This window comes from Stigmatopora nigra, chromosome 1 (assembly GCF_051989575.1).
Source record: "Stigmatopora nigra isolate UIUO_SnigA chromosome 1, RoL_Snig_1.1, whole genome shotgun sequence".
Classification (NCBI taxonomy): Eukaryota; Metazoa; Chordata; class Actinopteri; order Syngnathiformes; family Syngnathidae; genus Stigmatopora; species Stigmatopora nigra.
The window spans coordinates 22,611,227-22,629,975 of NC_135508.1; the positions used below are offsets into that span (position 1 = coordinate 22,611,227).

The following is an 18,749-nucleotide window of genomic DNA, read 5'->3' on the forward strand; positions in this document are numbered from 1 at the left end:
ACTTTCCGCTCTGAAGCCGAACATTATGTTCCACTGTTAAACTCTTGGAGCCGAGCAAGTGAGAGAAACATTCAAAGGAGGGAGTGCTTTAACTCAGTAGTCAAACCACTTGGTTTCTAATGGGAAAAGAGGGGGCCTTGAACTTGGGGTTCGCTGTTAGTTCAAGTTCATAGGCTTCAACAAGCATGTGAATCGACATACTTTTTGACTTACTTTAGGAACCTACAATAGATTGGCATTTTTGCCAGCTGTGTAAGCGTTGTTGTTTTTCATCAAGCACTCAATCTTCTAGTCATAGTTGAGTCTGGTGACAGTGAAAGAACTCTTGTTGTTGTTTTTTTAAAGGCCATTTGACTCTTCTCTCCCATTGTTGTTGTGAGGTGACCACTGACAGCTATCCCAGTATTGTCACCTGATAAAGAGGGAGTGGGGTGTCCTGTGGGTGCTAACTCTCGTACCTTCAACCTCACTGACCTCTGTAGAAAATACTGTATTTACACAAGCACAAGAGTGGCTGGTAGACATCAGAAAATAATCCTTTGAAAAGAAAGCTCTACAGACAAATTTATAATTTCATTATAACTGATGGAACAAGGGCAAATAAGGACTCAGATTATGAATGAGCAACCACACAGCATTCAACAACAGTGTCTTAATTAATGACTTCAACATAAATCCTGTTGATAACACGAAAATGCAGTCAAGAAAGGCAGCATGCCTCAAAAGCAACCGATTATAAGTGGATCAAATTGAGTTAAGTTAAAGCATCAGTCTGTCAAGGGATCAAATTTATGCTTTAAAGTTTTTTTGTCCTCCCTCTCTTTCTCACAGTTAGGCTGGTTTCTCCTCCGTCTGAGGGAAGGCTAATGGACACATTAGCCGCTGGCTTGTCCCTCTGCGGTGATTAGGTGGCTGTGAGGTCATCCCTTCACTTCTGCCTTCATCAACATCAAAGATCTATCATTTCATTACTGCCATGGGGGGGAGAACGGGAAGGAGTCCTGACAGAATCATCAGTTGATCCGTAAAGACATCCATTTAGGCAAAACAAATGCTGAAAATATTCAGGTAGAAAGAGAACTAAAATTAAAAACTAAAAATTTGAAAATGATACGTATGTCTCGATTTTTGCACTCAAGTCCAAGTCCAAGATACCTAATCCGATACATTCGCAATGAGGAATAATATAGCAAATCCAAATGTAAAATATTTATATAGTGCTGTATGTATATGTTGTCACGTGTGCATGATACGATCATACTACTTCAGCTTCGTGCGACAGCTAACAGAACAATCTCCTATCGATGTTTACTTCCACCATGTTGTGATGTTGCATACCATAAAATATACAAATTGTAGTTTTCTTATGCTGCATCCGGCATATTCGGTTGATTTTTAGCTCTTAAATATATAAAATAAAGGGCAGTATTTAGCCTCATGTCATTTGGATTGTTACACGTAAGATGAACTATACAATTTTTGTAGGGATTCATCCCTTGATAATGTACAAAATATGAATTTTCGTCTAAAATCCTTTGTTCATCTCAGAAAGTATTTTGAATGTTGGTTGATTAACAGCTACAAATAATTAGAGATCTTTCTTTTTAAAGAAATGAATAAATAAATGAAGATACATTTTTTGTTCTAAAAGCAAGGTGTCCCTAAAGTGTGGATTTTTTTCAAAAGTGCAGAAGTGACTTAGCGACTGCTTGGTGTACACTCAGTCCTGAGTGTGTGTCTGCTGGAGATTGTATTGATTGCTGCAGGAAGTTGAAGCTGATGTTTCACAGTGCTTCCTGAGTAGATGCCTTTGCCACTGACGGTGAAAGCAGTGTGATGTGAGGTTCTGGCAGGGTTGGGGAGGCAGCATGACACAGGGGAAGTAGCTAGTTCATGAAAACATGAAAGGCTAAGAGACAAGGAGACATAACACCTCAAGATTTGTCCTTGGGCCAAGACTAAACAGTAACTCCCATTTCAGTTTCCTCCCAGAACATCAGCTACCCTGAATAAATGAAGCCAACTCACTGCGCTCTATCTCAGACCTTGATGCGGTCAAAATTCTGATTAAAGTGCATCTGGGACAGTTAAATGTAGATGATTGTTTACCGATGTGATTGCAGTATATCAATGCAGACACTATTTCAGATCCTGTGAAGACTTTTCAGCTATATGTTTTTGGATATTTTGACATTTGAATGGATTATTGTGTTTGCCTATGTTCTCTTTTTGATACGAGCGCAAAAATTGTCATTTGTTTAGTTTTGTTGACACATCCAGCAAGGTTGTCAAAGTTATTTTTACCACATGGTAATATCAGTCTCAGTAAAGTGACTTAAATCACTGTCAGACATATGCATGATTATGACAGATAAAATTAACCTAACCCAGACATTTTAAACAATGTCAACTTTGCATAAAAAGTGACTGAATGCACTGAATGACACTTAATGACATCTGTCCTAGACATACATGCATATTTCTGACAGGTGTCATGTCGTGATTATGACAGTCTAATGGCGGTGTCATAAGAAGTATTCAAATAAATCACAACTGTAACTTACTAAGAATTTGAAGGGTGGGACCTCCAAATTTGGAATGAGTTTTTCATAACATTGCCAGCTTGTGTAAAACAAGACATTGTGAGCATGTTAAAACACAAGTGTGGTAAATGTTAACTTATGTGTATACCCCATACGCGAAGCTGCACAAACACACGTCCAATTGGCTTAATCCTCTGCAGAGACATGCAGACGACCAGCAGCAGCCTGCCATGACTGGAGAAAAAGAATTGGGGGAGGGGGATTGAAGAAGGCAGGGGGATTGGAAGTAGTGCAAGGGGCGAAGCAATGGTGAGGCAAGGTTCAGCCTCCCCTCTGACCTTTGCATGTGTGCACATGCGTGTGTCTGTGCACATGTATGTTCGAAGATAATTAAACAGGGCAGACAGATGAGTCCTTTGAGAAGACTGCGGAGGTCACATGGGATAAGTCAGCTCATCCAACCTTCCCCCATTGTACATACACACACTGTGACAGCAGACGTATAGAAATGGCAGTCGGGTTTATATAAACAGATGTCCGACTGCTCAAGATGGCCTTGGTAGAGGAAGATGCTGAGAATAACTTCTTTGTTCTCGCAGGAGGTTGACGGTGCTTGGTGGTTGGTTACACACTCTCGTTATCTTGTCTTAGACATCTATAATTAAGTTAATAACACGATGTGGCCATGAACAACCACATTGAGAGGTCTGTTGAGTAGAATCAGGGCTGTACGTGTATGAGGATATCTGAGAAGCATGCCTGTGTATTTACCTGCATACTTGTGCAGGCTTTACAAGAATATCTGACTAATGGGAAGGTGGAGGAGAGGATTTAACTAAAATGGCTCAAATTGGATCGGGTATTCAAGTTCTTGACAGGTGGAGGTTTCCAGAACCCCAGAAGCAGGTATAGATTCTGAAAGGAAGGATCTCTTTTCACGATGTTGTTTTATTTAACATTCATATATAGATGATTCATTGTGTCAAGTACGGCTGGGCTGTGCAGTGATAATCAAATTAATAAATGGTATTTTTTTCTAGTTAATTTAGACACATTGTAGACCAGAAATAGTCTAAAAATGTCTCCTAAAAGTAGACACTGATAGTCTTTTTTTTAATTGTGTTTTTTTTCTATTACAGAAAAGCTTCAAGGTAAATATTCTCAATCATCTCTTCAGTGAAAAAATTGTTTTCATGAATCTATTTTCAATTGAGGAAATAAACCATTTTTGCATTGTTATTTATTCATTCAACATTCTATTGGAGAAGGAAACGAAGAAACATCTTCTCTTAGCTTTTTCTCATTTTTATAATTAGAAAGGTCAATACACAGTCATTTCTCCAGCCCTCAAAGCAGATTCATAACGGAACTAGCAAATAAGAAAACAATGAATGCAAAAATAAATAACTGATTTGCAAAGCCGAAGAGTTGACTCATCGCTAAAACAATTAGGGAGAAGTCTAGTATTAAAAAAAGAAAACATTTTGATCAGTCCAACTTCGTTCTATAAGAATACATTGAGAAACCCCTTAACTGTCTGATCAAGAAGGGTTAAATAACACTTAAATATTCAATGGAACTTTTTGACAAGCTACAGCTTAAGTGTGGCTGCAGTTTGTTTTTCTTTCTGTCCAGCAGCCTCAATGAATGCTCTCTATCTCTGTTCATTTAGTCTTAACAATTCTGCAGTCCAAGATCACCAAAAGACTGGACCTATGATCTCAACCCCGTGTTCAGGACAATGTTTTAATGGATCATTAAGGCAGCTCCTGATAAATCCTCATTGAGATTAACCCACTTGGCCCTACTGTAACTAAAACCTTCTTGAGAGTAATCGTGGCTGTGGGAAATAAATGCTCGGGCTAGAGGAAGTTGCATGGTATCGGAATAAAATGGTTGAATACGCCAACAGGACTAAAAATCTAAATAAAAACTCTTATAAAGTGTTTGCAGATTTTTGGTAAGACTCATCACCAATTTTCAAAACGGAATTAGCATCAAGTTTGACTATCAGGCCTATAATTTAATGTATTCATTCTTAAAAATTACCAATCAAATTGCACTTTGTGCATTTCCTGTTACATTTGTCTATATAGGAAACCATAATGTTTTCAGCAAAACAAGCAAATAGGCACAACTGAAAATGGAGGAGGGGCGGGAACAATAGACAGTGTCCCATGACTCAGGCGCTTTGGGAGCCCCAATCACCCTGTTGGGATGGGGGTGGGTCATCACCTCTATCCATCGCACAATCGTAGATCCACAGCTGATACTGAGTACAAAGGGGGTGAGAAAAACCAGTCAGAATGCAGATACTACCCCCAACCCCATCAAATTCTCTCACAACAATACCTCACTGATCTCCTGGGAACTGTCAACTCCACATGGCTGAGTCAAAGCTAGTGCGAACCTGCCTTTTTTAATCATTAATGTTAAAATTTAAGGGCAACAGTGGTTTTTTTTCAGATGTGTTTTCCCAAACGCTAATCTGGAAAATTATGATTGGTGTCTGTAAATGGGTGAAAATCTGTCACCTTTCTTATGAGATCATGTGCGAATTAAAACCTTTAACAAATCCATGTAATTTACACTGCGCAAACAAAGTAAATGTCTTCCACCGCGGGTTACAATGGTTATACTGTGTGAGGGGAAAAAAGAACATTCAAATTATTAAGTAGAAGATACATGATTAAAAGTACTTAAGTAACTCTCCACAACCAACAGCCCATCCACTTAATTTGCAGGATTTTGCAAAGCTGCAAGGATGACTTGGCAGCTCTGTCCTCTGAGGAATCAAGTCAGTTCAGACAGAAATGGGATTAGTGTATTTTTGTATGAATTTGAAATCTGCTAGTATCTACCTGCCGTTTTCAGAATTGGGTTGAAATGAGAAGATGCCTTCTACAAAAAGAAAAAACGGCCAGTCAGTGGAATATTGTCCAAATAGTCTGAGACAGACCACTGGATTGAGACAAAACATTGTTAGTGACTGTCCCAGGTGGATGTTGTACTACACTTTGACAGTGGAGTGTGTCTGTGTAAATGTGTGCACGTGTGTATGTCTGTGTTTGGGGGTAGGGAGTGTATATGACTGTGGGAGACAGGCAGATGGGGATGGAAATGAGTAGGCAGTGAGCTCATGCTAATCTTCTTCTACAGCTGATCCAGACGGCAAACACACACACGTAGCCAATAATACATGGGACCAGATTGATGCACAATCACGCACCCATGACACATGGGATGCACGGGACATTCAAATATTATTTCATCTTGAATAAAGGTCTGATAACTTTTTGGCCATTCAAATATTATCTTGCCTTGAATACAAGTCTGAAAGATGGGCTGTTAAATATAATATGAAATAAGGTTGAACTATTTTTAGAAAAAAGATAATCTGGCCAATCTTTCTGATTTGATGGACTCTTAGTTTTTTTCAAATGGGGCTTCGGAGTAAAGTATATGGGTTTATATTCATAATTAGAACATGAAAATGTGACACTCAAAAAATCTTAAACTATGGCTACTGCTCCAAAGGTGACTATATACTATAAATATATATATATATATATATATATATATATATATATATATATATATATATATATATATATATATATATATATATATATATATATATATATATATATATAGATAGATATAGAGATATATATATATATATATATATATATATATATATATATATATATATATATATATATATATATATATATATATATATATATATATAGATAGATATAGAGATATATATATATATATATATATATATATATATATATATATATATATATATATATATATATATATATATATATATATATATATATATATATATATATATATATATATATATATATATATATATATATATATATATATATATATATATATATATATATATATATATATATATATATATATATATATATATATATATATATATATATATATACACACACACACATCAAATATTTCAGGACATCCTGAAACACCAAACAAGCCAATCCGAGACAAATCCAAGAATATTGGGAGTCAACACCAAGACCCTAAAAAAGCATTACAAGACTAGTCTATATATACAACAGAAACATTAATTCCATTACATCACACTCCCGGGGAATGTTAATTTGTTTTGACTGTGTACGTGTGTGTGTGTGTGTGTTCCGTGCGTGCGCGTGTGTGAGACAGCCATCTGCCTCGTGGGAGTTACACAGCAGCACGCAATTGGTGGGCAGGGCATATGATAGAAGCCACGGGTGAAGCAGGTTGCCTCTTTATTCGGGAACGGGAAGGTTGAGTGGGGCCGACTCCTCTTCTAAACATACATATGTGGCCGCAGAGGTACATGGATAGGGGAAGAGGCCACCAGTGCTGTCAAAAGGGGTGATGCAGCAAAAAAGTGTCAAGTACCCTCTGTCACATGTACACACAGCATTTAATCTCATGAAGCCTGTTGCAATGTGTCATTTCCAGAGTTAAGTCATGAATTCTGAAGATGTGTATCGTACCCATCAAATTCAATAGCTTTTGGGGGGCCTACCACTGCTGACGTACAGACAAAAACACATGCAGGAGACAATAGACAATAGGGTGATTGTTACTTGTCTTGCTTGTCTAAACTAAGCATATCTGATGTGATGTGTTTGAAGCATCAATGTAGCAACGTCAGCCTCACCGTCTCAGTTCTTCATGGTGACACAAAAGAACTTTTTCCTTCCAACAGTTTGGACAGATTTGGAAACAATGTTTGATTTAAAGTACAATTATGGCAAAACATACTTTTCATGAAGATTTTTCCACAACTTATATTTGGTATATATATTGTTGTTGGCTAGGAGCTTTTCCCTTGTAAAACTGTATCCATGCCCAAGAATACAGTAAACCATAGCTACACCACATTTTAATATTTATGTTCACTTTGTATAGGTGGGGGATGTTCTATCCTCTATTTATAGGACGCACCCACCAAATCTGAAAATAACTGTGTATTTGTTCATATATAAGCCACATTGGAATATAAACCAGATTTGCACATTGTATTATGGAATAGTTTGGCCATTATCCACATATTAGTTGCACTCAAAGTTCAAAGACGCGGAAAAAAAGTAGTCTCATAGTCCAAAAATGTTTGTGTTGTCTAAATAGGCTTATAAGTAGATCTGAGAAATATGGACATTAAGTATGTTTAAGTTAGATGTTGAAATATGATATACACATCTCGATATTTTCCATCCAAACTATTCAGTCCAGGTCAAGGCAAAAAATGACTTCACAAGAACTTGTGTTGAAAATTGGTCTAATCAAATAAGTCTTTCTTTTTTAAACCTGGTTCATAAAAAAATGCTATGTTGCTCAAATAAAGAAAAATAGTGTTTGTCAACTAGTGTACATTACACACACAGATGCACATTTGAGCAAGATCGATATATATGCTATAGTATGGATTAATTCCATATTCATTCATTCATTTTCCATACCGCTTATCCTCACAATGGTCATGGGGGTTCTCCAGCCTATCCCAGCCAACTAAGGGCAGGGCAGGGCACAATGAAGCGAACAATCATTCACGCTCACGTTCATAGCTAGGGACAATTTAGAGTGTGCAACCAGCCTACCATGCATTTTTTAGGATGGGAGAGGAAACAGTTTTGCCCAGTCAGATAAATTGGGCTTCAGCCTAGAATTCATTCTGTCATTTTCAACACCGCCGGACCCTGGCTTTGAGTAAATGGCTATCAACCTGATCTTGTTTTGTCACATCAATGTTTTGAACTCTGCTTGTGTGACATTGTAATTTGCATGAACTCTTTCAGTGCCATTTCAGTGCTTACAACCTGTAGCTCGAAAGCTGCATATGGCTTTTGTTTATCCTTCTGCTGTGAATTTTAATGTACGTGTCATTAAATAGGTGTCTAATTCATATTGAATGGTTTGGATGTCTACTGCTGTCAGTCAATGAGATAAATTGAACTGGTATACATACAATGTATTATTTCAAAACTCTTTTATTGTTTAATCACTCCTTTTACTCGATAATCGTCATCCCCGATGATTCTCAAAGAATATGTTAGGCCATTCTCTGCATTTTGTGCAAGAAAATTGCTTGAATGTATAGAATAGCTGAAATGAAAGATATGTGGTGTAGAGTAGTTGCTGGCGTATTCAGGCTTATGCACCATGTGTGTCGATAAATATTTCAAAGACCAGCTCATTAAATAAACAAGCTGGACCTCAACGCCTACGGTAACCTCCCATCAATATTGAATGCTCACAAAAAAATTGACAGTGTTGTTCACAAGCCAACAGACAGTCCAGTCATCAAATCGCGCCATCTGACTGAAAGCGAGCTTCTTTTTCACGCAACACCTGGAGCAGGTCACCGAGTTCTTGCTTCCGTGCAGCTTGTAGAATAATCCCAATGAGACATGCTTAAAGTCCTTCGAAGATTTAAGAATAGACACTGTGAGCTGAATGTGCTTGTTAGCACAGGGCCATGAATATTCTGACAGGGATTTCACCAAGTGGGAGGAAATACTTTATTTCCATGCATGCTCTTTGCTCCTGAAACGCATGTGCTCTGAGCTTTGCGTGCAGCACATTCCAAGACTACTCGTATGCATGGCTGCCTAGAATGTTGACTTCATGCATTACTTTATGGCAAGCAATTCTTCCTCCATGTTATTTAAGTAGCATTCTGTCCCTAGAGCTTAGCTTTTTTCCATAGTCCAATCACCAATTGGTCTACGAATTAATAGACGCAGGCAGAGTCAAGTCTAAGTGAGCGGTATAAAACGTACAGTTCATTGGTAGTATACAATTCAAAACGGTAGAAGAAACTGAGACTATAAAAGTCGATTAAACGAAGGTGTGAACCCACACCCAATTGATACTAGCAATTAAAGACAAGGTTGGACTCGTCTGACATGCTTACCAAAGAATTATTTTTTAACTATGGAGTACATTGATAATTTATCACAAGCTTGAGTTAAACACTGATCTCTGCAATGTTCACGGTGGAAGTATCAGGTAATTTACAAAACACAAATGCCAATAACAATAATAGAAACACAAATAGCCGCAATATGACTGTAAAATGACCACAAATGACCAAAATGAACAGCCAATGTGCTGTGGCACAGTGGGTTGCCGTGAGCAATGGTCAGTTGTACCGAGGGAAATATTTCTAATATTAAAAATGATATATGATGAACAATAAACCAATATTGTCCAATATTAAAAGATTCACATGGCTATTATAAGATTTAAGTTGTTTGTTATTTATTTTTTTAATTTAATGTGAAACGGAGGTTAATTGGTTTCATTGTCATAAACTTTTGGCGACGTAAAGTCTTTGTGAGCACAAAACTCCCTTTTTTGCGTGATCTTAAGAGTCATGAAGTCATGATGGTAGAAAATGTCATAAAATCAGTACATTACTTATTTTTACATCAGGGGAACTGTAAATTGTTGAGGGTCTGCAGACCTCAACTAATGACCTGAGGTCAGTATGAAAAATTTGATATTGGAATACTTTTTTTGTGTTCTCCTTAGGTCATTTCTTATTTATGCGTTTGTGTATTTTGGCAAAGCATTTAGAATGTTCAGGTTGTCTGACAATTGCTGGCTAGAATTTTTTTAAAATTCAATAGATTTTTGGGAGAAATTTAAGAGTTTGTTTCTCTAATGTTAACTACATATATATATAAATAAATAAATATATATATATATATATATATATATATATATATATATATATATATATATATATATATATATATATATATATATATATATATATATATATATATATATATATATATATATATATATATATATATATATATATATATATATATATATATATATATATATATATATATATATATATATATATATATATATATATATATATATATATATATATATATATATATATATATATATAGACCTGCAAATTCTATAAATATTGTGCTTGCTCTTGATTAAATTTTAAACAGAAAAATAACACTCAAATCTAAAAATGCAACAACAACAAAATCTATTGTGTTCAACGGGATAGAAAAAATGTTCTTCCCATACACAAAAGAAAATAATTGTGACCAAACATTTTCATGCGCAAATTTGAGCATGAAGGTGACTCTACAAGAAGAAATTAAAACGAGGAGCAATTCAAACAGTTGTGTAGATTTGTGGTTGCGCCTCTGTCGGGGGAATAGTAATATGCTTCCATGAAAAATACAGCCATATGTGTGTAAATGAATTAGAGAATCTAGAAAAACCCTCTATTTAACTTCTAATTGTGCATCCTTATTTTTACTGGCATAGTATTTAGCTTATTTGCAATTATTATTATACTGTTATATAACTTTCACATTGTGTTTTTAGAATGTCCTCCCTTCATTGTATAATCTGGCTAAATACCAACTGTAGTTTTCAGGGCGGACCAACCACTAAACCATTGAAATTTGGCTTTGGAAGTGATTCAGTCTTCAGACACATTTGACATTTGGCCTTACTTAACAAATACTGACTGACAGGCTTATCAAGTAATACCACTCGTTCCCAAAAATAAAGGGAAAAAAATCGAGAAAAATAAATGAATGGGGTAAAAAAAAAAGGGTGTTAAAACTACTCAAGTGCTAATTCAGGATTTTCAGCAGACGTTTCCAACTGTCAAATTTGCTGATCAGCATGCAGCAAAAAGCGGATGGAAATATTCCCTCTGCAGCCATTGAAATGGACAGCCACCAGCTGTTGTCCTGTCCGCTGCGTGGACATGGCTGGCTGTCAGCAGGCTTAGCCAACACTGCACTTTGCATATGAAGTAGGACATGGACTGTTAGCCCCTCTGGGAGTTCACTTCCTCTGAGTCCCCAGTAGCACCAATGCCCCACCTCGCCCCTGAAACAAGCAACCCCTTCAGATAGAGGCCATATATCCAGAGGAAAAATAAAGGAATTTTTGTGATGGGATTAAACGAAAACCAAGTCTTCACACAGTGAATACCAAATTAAGATTTTAACAAAACAAAAATGACCTTCACTTTCATGGCTTTATGACATGGCAACACAAAATATGTTCTGCTTTAACAACCCAACTCCTTAATGGATGTGCGGTTTCGATTGGACATAGTATATCGCTGTTTTTATCATTGGAGCATGATCATTCAAACCTCCAGTTCAAGGATATTGGGTGCGTATCACTAGGAATGGTGGCCCATTAGTTAGCTCTATATCTGTTTGTTTGTTTTTTTTTAGAAATACTGTATAGTTATATACACTGCATGCATTTTATAATTAAGTCTCAAAATTGATAATTCTGGTTTCTGCAATCAAAGTGCTGCCTGCTTAATTGGTCTCATTACCTGCCACTTTCTGTGGAAAAGTAAAATAAATTGAATGGGATGAAAATAAAACTTACAATTAGAGGATTTTAAAGCCACACATTTTTTGTTTACAGCTATCATCCACATATTGATTCCGTGCCATGATATCAGTCACTTTGTTAGAATATTACACTATTTAAGTAGATGATACATTGATGATACTTGATTTTGGTCAAATTCATCCATACCATGAAAAACTATGTCTTTACTGACAGTGGGTTGAGGGCTACAAAAACAGTACCGGGGAGAAACCACACATAATACTCCAGACTGAAAGACCACAACCTAGGATTAAAATGATGTTTAACCACTGGTCTCTTATATAATCAACAACCTCTAGAATGTTCATATAATCCTACTTGGGTGTTTTTCATCCCACCAAGAAACCAGAGACAAAACTGTGTTGACCCAGAAGACATTTTGACTAGTTACAACCGCAACAGCTATGTTTCCTAAAACAAAAATAATAATCTAGATCTTCATTTGTTCAGAACATAAGCTTCAAACAGTTCCTGAAACTAAAGTCACAGGCCCCCAAAAAGTTGCATTTTGTCATGTTCCCTTTTCTGTGTGCATGTGTCTGGGGAGGAAGCTCTTAAAGGAGTGTCTGCAAGGCGAGAGAGTGGCAATATCATTTCCTGCGTCTGTCTGCTTTCGAGACTGCCGCTAACGCTGCTGTAACACGCTCATTAATATTCACAGAGGCCGTACAGTTCCGCTGCTGACGGCACACAGATGACAGCGTTTTCTTGAAAAAGGCATAAGGCAGCATAGGCTGGCACTTTTCGCTGGCATGCTCCAAGAACATTTTCAAAGTGCCTCATCTTTGCTTAAATGTGCTGACAAAGGGGAGCTCTGTTGCCGTAAGTTTAGCAATTTTCCTCAACTCCTACCCAGCATGTATTCCCTCATTAGCGTTTCTTGAAACAGGGTATTCGGGCGGTGGGGGTGGGATGAAGGAGTCAGATTAAAAAGCAAATGAGCCTTTGGCATAACACTTGAGTGGCCTGTGGGCTCTTCTATGAAAGTAGAAGAGGCCCTAGAAAATGGGGTCCTTGAGGTGTGCCCACTCTAGCTTGAATGAACGTGTGTACCAGGAGTGGGTATTCACCATGCATGGCAAGACTTTGGCACTCTCCAGGACATCAAGGGTCTCTCGGATTTCTCTTGCCTTGGCATGTTCCTCTGGGGGAATCCTCTGTGCAGGACAAACACCACGTCACCGCGCCTTGATCAAAAACAAGTGTTTTGCCCCGCGAGTCCACTCTCTTGGCAATCAGATCTCAGTAAAGACTCGGTACGAGAGGGTAAGGGTAAGGATCAATGTGTTGGTGTGTGTCAGAGGTGGATTGCTGGCCTGGGGTAGGTGGATGTTCGGGGGAGGGGTGGGCCTGATGTTTGCTGAATGCTCCTCTTTGTTGGGATCATATTATGTTTCCACCACAATACTTCTAAACCCTGCTTCATCAACCCCATTCATGTGTAACAGTTCATGCAAATGGCATCACTAGTCTTTTTTCCTTGGGGTGGGGTGGGGGTGCTTTTCTTTTATCAATCTCCCACACAAACTTCTTTCTTTCTTCTCCTTGAAAACTGCTACAGGCGCATCAATGGTGTATAATGCATTCATATTATTTTACCTGTCTGTCAATTGCTCATACTTGACATTTGTCATCAAGGCTACTAAATTCAAACTCTTACGACATTGTAAAAACAAAAAAAAAACATAAAATGTTTTTATGGTAAACTGTTGGCAGATGTAATTCCCAGATTATTACGATAAAAAGCAGAAGGGAAATCCGTAAAACACACGTAAAACAGTATAAGGCTTGAGTAAGTGTAGATTTTAGTGTAGATTTTTGTCATTTGAAAAATGAAAATTATGGTAGAGAAAATTATTTTATACTCTGGTCTACATGTAAACCCATTGAAGAAAGTATTTTGCGTATACATAGAATCTTGCTGGCTAAGAACCAAAAAGAGCATCCGCACAGCTAAAACTAGACTAGGTTGTTGATTTAGTAGTTAACATGCTTAATTGCCACGGTGAACATGCGGATTCAAACCCTTGATGGGGGAGAAATGTAGTGCAGCATTGTCACCGTCAAACTTGTTACACATACAAACGTATGGTCGTTTTGCTGTACAATAACAATAGAAAATGCAATTCGTTTCTAGTAATTTGTTGTTTAATTTGAAATCAAAGTTTATACATTTTGCTTGTTTTTTTTAACTCATTGCCGAGCATTAAACGAATGTTTCTTCAATCCCATCAAGAAAACAACATCCCCACACACACACACGTACACACATACATACACACATTTCAATTGGATTGATCTACTAGCGGTAAACTCTTTCAAATTCAAAGCAGAAGATTATTGAGAACCACATCTTCTTCGGTGGCACTGAAAAAGTTGATGGTAAAACTCAGGCAACCACAGCTGGTATTACTTTACTGTAAAGGATATTTTCAACTTCTAATAACCGGGGAATGTTTGGATTTGAAAAAAAATGTGAGCACGAGCAACACAACAAAAACGACAATATAAAATCACTTCATCCATGCAGCAAGAAAAGAGAGCTGTGTAGTCACAAAATATTTCAAACATAATAACACAGCAACACATGTAGAACTGGCTGAACTTGCTATGATAATTAAATCCAACAGCCATCAGTGCAACGACCACACACACACGTGCAATAAATCAAAGCATACCACAGGATGTATAAAGTAAAGTTTCCCATTGGCGTGTATACAGAAAAAGTGATTTGACTCAGTGTTTTTCTGTTTTCATTTTACCTCAAATATTGTGTTTACACAGTCCTCATGAGGCATTTGTTGGGAAACGGGATTCTATTTACAGTAAGGCCCAATAAAACTAAGGCTGAGAGGTGTTTCCCCTGCAAATAATGGCTTTATTGCCACCATAGGTGTTTTAGTGTCATCACTGTGTGGGGGCTAAATAGTAATAACATGCAAATGGTGATCAAACACTCATTAAAACACACTTCTAACCAAGGTGTTACTTTTAGCGTATCATTTCCATTCGGCCAATAGGATATGTTGCCATTGACGGCGATAGGCATCAGATCCATTTGAACTTCAAATGGATTGGACGTCCACCGCCCTCAAAGGCAGCGAATGAATTAAATGCACATTGACGCTGAAGGCAGTTCTGTCTAATCACCCTCTTGCTACTGCCACAATGTAATTTCCCGAATACGGGATGAATAAAGTTATCCAATCCAATCCAATTCAAAGTCACTTGCTATTACTCGAACACTAGAGGGTATTATTTCACATCTTGGGTATCAGAATGATCACAATAGTGCCCAATAGAAAAATGCCTCACATCACTTTAAGGTAACAGGCAATTGCTTATTTATGTTCTATTTAAAAATGCCCAGGTTGTTATTATTGTGTAGTTTTTCTCATTCATTAATCAGTTGAGGGCCAGTGGGTGAGTGGTTAGCACGTTGGCTTTAAAGTTCTGGGTCGTATGTTCTTCCCGGGATTGCGTGGGTTTTCTCCGGGTACTGCGGTTACCTACAACTTCCCAAAAACATGCATGGTAGGCTGGTTGAATACTCTAAAATGCTCCTAGGTATGAGTGTGTATAGTTGTCTGTCTCCTTGTTCTCTGGCCACCAATTCAAGGTGTACCCAGCCTTGTGCCCATTGTCAGCTGGTATAGGCTCCAGCACCCCTGCGACCCTTGTAGGGATAAGCACTTAATACAATGAATGAATGAATGGTCAGTTAAATGCTAGCAATTCACTTATATTATATCCCAAAAACAACTTGGGGTTGATTGTCACACAATTAACAGTTCTAATGATTTTTGTCTTATTTTGAACCAAAATTTTGAACCTATTCTTTTTTTGTAAACTCATTCGAATTGATTAGAAACGTTATATTGCTGATGTTAATGTTACCTGTATGTATATTAATATAATAAATTAAGAGCACATATGCAGTCCAATCAGATGTTGTCATCATTTTTAAAGAAAATCACTTTTAAATTGAAGCTGACAAAGTGTTTGTCTGTCTTTGATTGATTTTTATTTACTGTTTCAAAAATAGATCCAAATCAAAATATTAAACTTTTTGACAGTCATTTAAATTATTGGTTGCCATTGACTGTGCTAAATGTCCAATCCATTTTTGATGAAGAGAGGCTGGCAGCAGAAAATGGTTGTCAAACCTCCCACTTCAAAAGCACTGAATGTCCAGTTTCATCAATGGCATTAAAATATGAGCATTTATTTGGGGGTTAAATACTGTGAATTTAAAAAAAAATGGATTGCGACTGAGGATCATAACCATATTTTTATTTGAATTCATTTTAATTTGATATATTTGGTTTTATAAACAATTTATTGACTTAAACATTAGTTTATTCATTCAAAATGAGTAGTAATGCATTCATTATTGAAATTAAAAAGTATCTTGTATCACACACACACCAAGTGTTAATATTGTAGCCAACATGTTCCAAAATGTGACGTTCTGATATTGTGTGTGGAAGCCAAGTTTAAATTAAGTTTGTTCTAATCCCCTAAAATAGTCACTTGGCCTGTAAAGGTTTAAGCTTGGTGCTAATGCATGCATGTCAAAAATGATTATTCAAAGATTTGTGGATTGGAGGATCTTCATAAAAAGAGAAAGTGAGGAATGTCCAAGGCGGTCACCCGGTTGTCCCCTAGCGGAGTATTTCCCAACCTTTTTTTGAGCTGCTGTACACTTTTTTTGCATTGAACAAATCTCAAGGCACACCACCAGCTGAAAATCTTCTAACTTAAAACTATATTGCATATATGAACAATATGAAGTCGTTCTCATCAAAGTTTTATCAACAAGAATCATATGAACCCCAAAAATGATTCCAAAATCTGATTATATGCCATTCTAATTATAATTAAATGATTTACATAAACATGTATTGCTCTATTTACAAAACATTCAAGTTAGGAAAAGTGTTCTGGAACCAATTAATTTGGTAATAAAGTTTCTAAATGTGGGAACTCACCCTGGACGAGGCTTTTCTCTTGTACCTGTTGGCGAAATCAAACTTCTCCTTGACTTCATCCAACAGCTGCTCCAGTCGGCTCTTCTCCTCCTTGCCCGTGTAATCCTGGCCCAGGAGGACGTAGGCCCTCCAGTTGGCCGAATCGAAGCCCCAGTGGCAAGTCCTGTTCTCTTGGGCTTTGTGGCTGTGCACCACAAACTTATGCGTGGGGTACATGAGTCTACAGTCCATGCACTGGATACAGGCGGCATTGGGGCTGGTGTAGAGCTCGGGCACAAACAAGCCCTTGCACTTGCCGAAGCACTCGTGGTAGATCTTGAAGCTCCTCTCTGTGATTTCCAGCTCCAGCTCCAACGCTCCTCCGCCGTTGACCTCCTTCTTGCAGCGAGGAGGATAGGCGCCCCCGTAGATGAGCGCGTGGCAAAGGCGCTCGGCGTCCGTCTTGGTGATGAGACCGCAGGAGGGCGCCGAGAAGGGCAGGATCCCCATCACCTTGAGGATCTCCAACTGGTCGGCGGTGCAGCGGGAGCAGTAGATGTGCAGCTCGTCGCAAACCGAGTTGATCTGCTGCAGGCTGAAGTCCCGCAGCACCGTGTTGAGGATCTGGGGCAAACACAGCCGCTTCTCGCCACCCACCACGAAGCAGGAGATGGTTTCGCCCTCCAGCACGGTCTCGCAGCGCTCGGTGGAGCGGTCCGATGGGATGAAGAGCGGACCGGGCATCACTGGCGGCGGTAGATGCTGCAGGACCGGAGGCTCGGGCTCCTTGCCCTCCTTCTTGAAGAGGAGCTCATGTTGCCAGCGGGCGGAGAAGGCGGCCGGTCCGCCTAGAGAGCTCATAGAGCTGAGGTGAAACTGTTTGAGAGTTTGCTGCAGTCCCGGGTGAGGCTGGAAGCTCTGCCGATTTACGGTCTCCATGTTTTGCCCCAAACTTGACCAGAGAACAGCCCTCTCGTGTCTGTCTGCTCCGACCGGGGACCACCAGCCACTTGGCGCGCCTGAAACGGAGAAATCCAACGCGTCCGTGAATTGCCTCGAACTTCCGAGTACTTCATCAATCGTGCGAGTTGAACCACGGAAATTAAAAAAAAAAATCAAATCAAATCAAAATGAAAAATTAGAAAAATTTAAAATCCGACTTTAGAATTCCTGGGACGAGAAAAAGTAGACGCCGGTCATTGGCTCCCTGATCTCGCACTGTCCATGGCGACGAGAAAATTGGGCTGCTTTTCCAAACTCCGCCACAAATAAAAAGTTCCCCGCGTCCAATTCCGAAGCGAAAGACGCAGGAAAAGTCGATAGCAATTGAATTTCAATCGTCTAGTTTAGTCTTTTTCCGCTCTCGAGGACAGCTCCGTTGGCCCCCGCAGTTCACTGTGACTGACTGTATGGTGATGAGTTTTTTTTCTCTTCTGTCTCTCGCTCTCTCTCTCTCTCTCTCTCTCTCTCTCTCTCTCTCTCTCTCTCTCTCTCTCTCTCTCTCTCTCTCTCTCTCTCTCTCTCTCTCTCTCTCTCTCTCTCTCTCTCTCTCTCTCTCTCTCTCTCTCTCTCTCTCTCTCTCTCCCTCCCTCTACCCTCTCTCTGTCTCTCTCTTTCTCTCCCTCCCTCTACCCTCTCTCTGTCTCTCTCTTTCTCTCTCTCTCTCCTTCTCTCTCGCTCTCCTCTCTTGCTCTCTCGCCCAGTCTGTCTCGGTCGCACGCAAGCGCACGCGCACGAGCTCCCCTCCCCTCCGTGTTTGTGTGTCTGGCTCAGTCATTGAATCCAAGCC

General features: G+C 38.6%; 1 protein-coding gene across 1 annotated transcript in view; it reads right to left on the reverse strand.

Moving 5' to 3' along the window:
- skia (v-ski avian sarcoma viral oncogene homolog a) overlaps positions 1-18,479 on the reverse strand; it is a 68,678-nt gene extending 50,199 nt beyond the window's left edge. The window contains exon 1 of the mRNA XM_077715238.1: positions 16,982-18,479. Within this exon, the coding sequence (XP_077571364.1) occupies positions 16,982-17,899 (918 nt within the window). The 5' untranslated portion in view covers positions 17,900-18,479. The remainder of the gene's footprint in view (positions 1-16,981) is intronic.
- Positions 18,480-18,749: the final 270 nt, after the last annotated feature.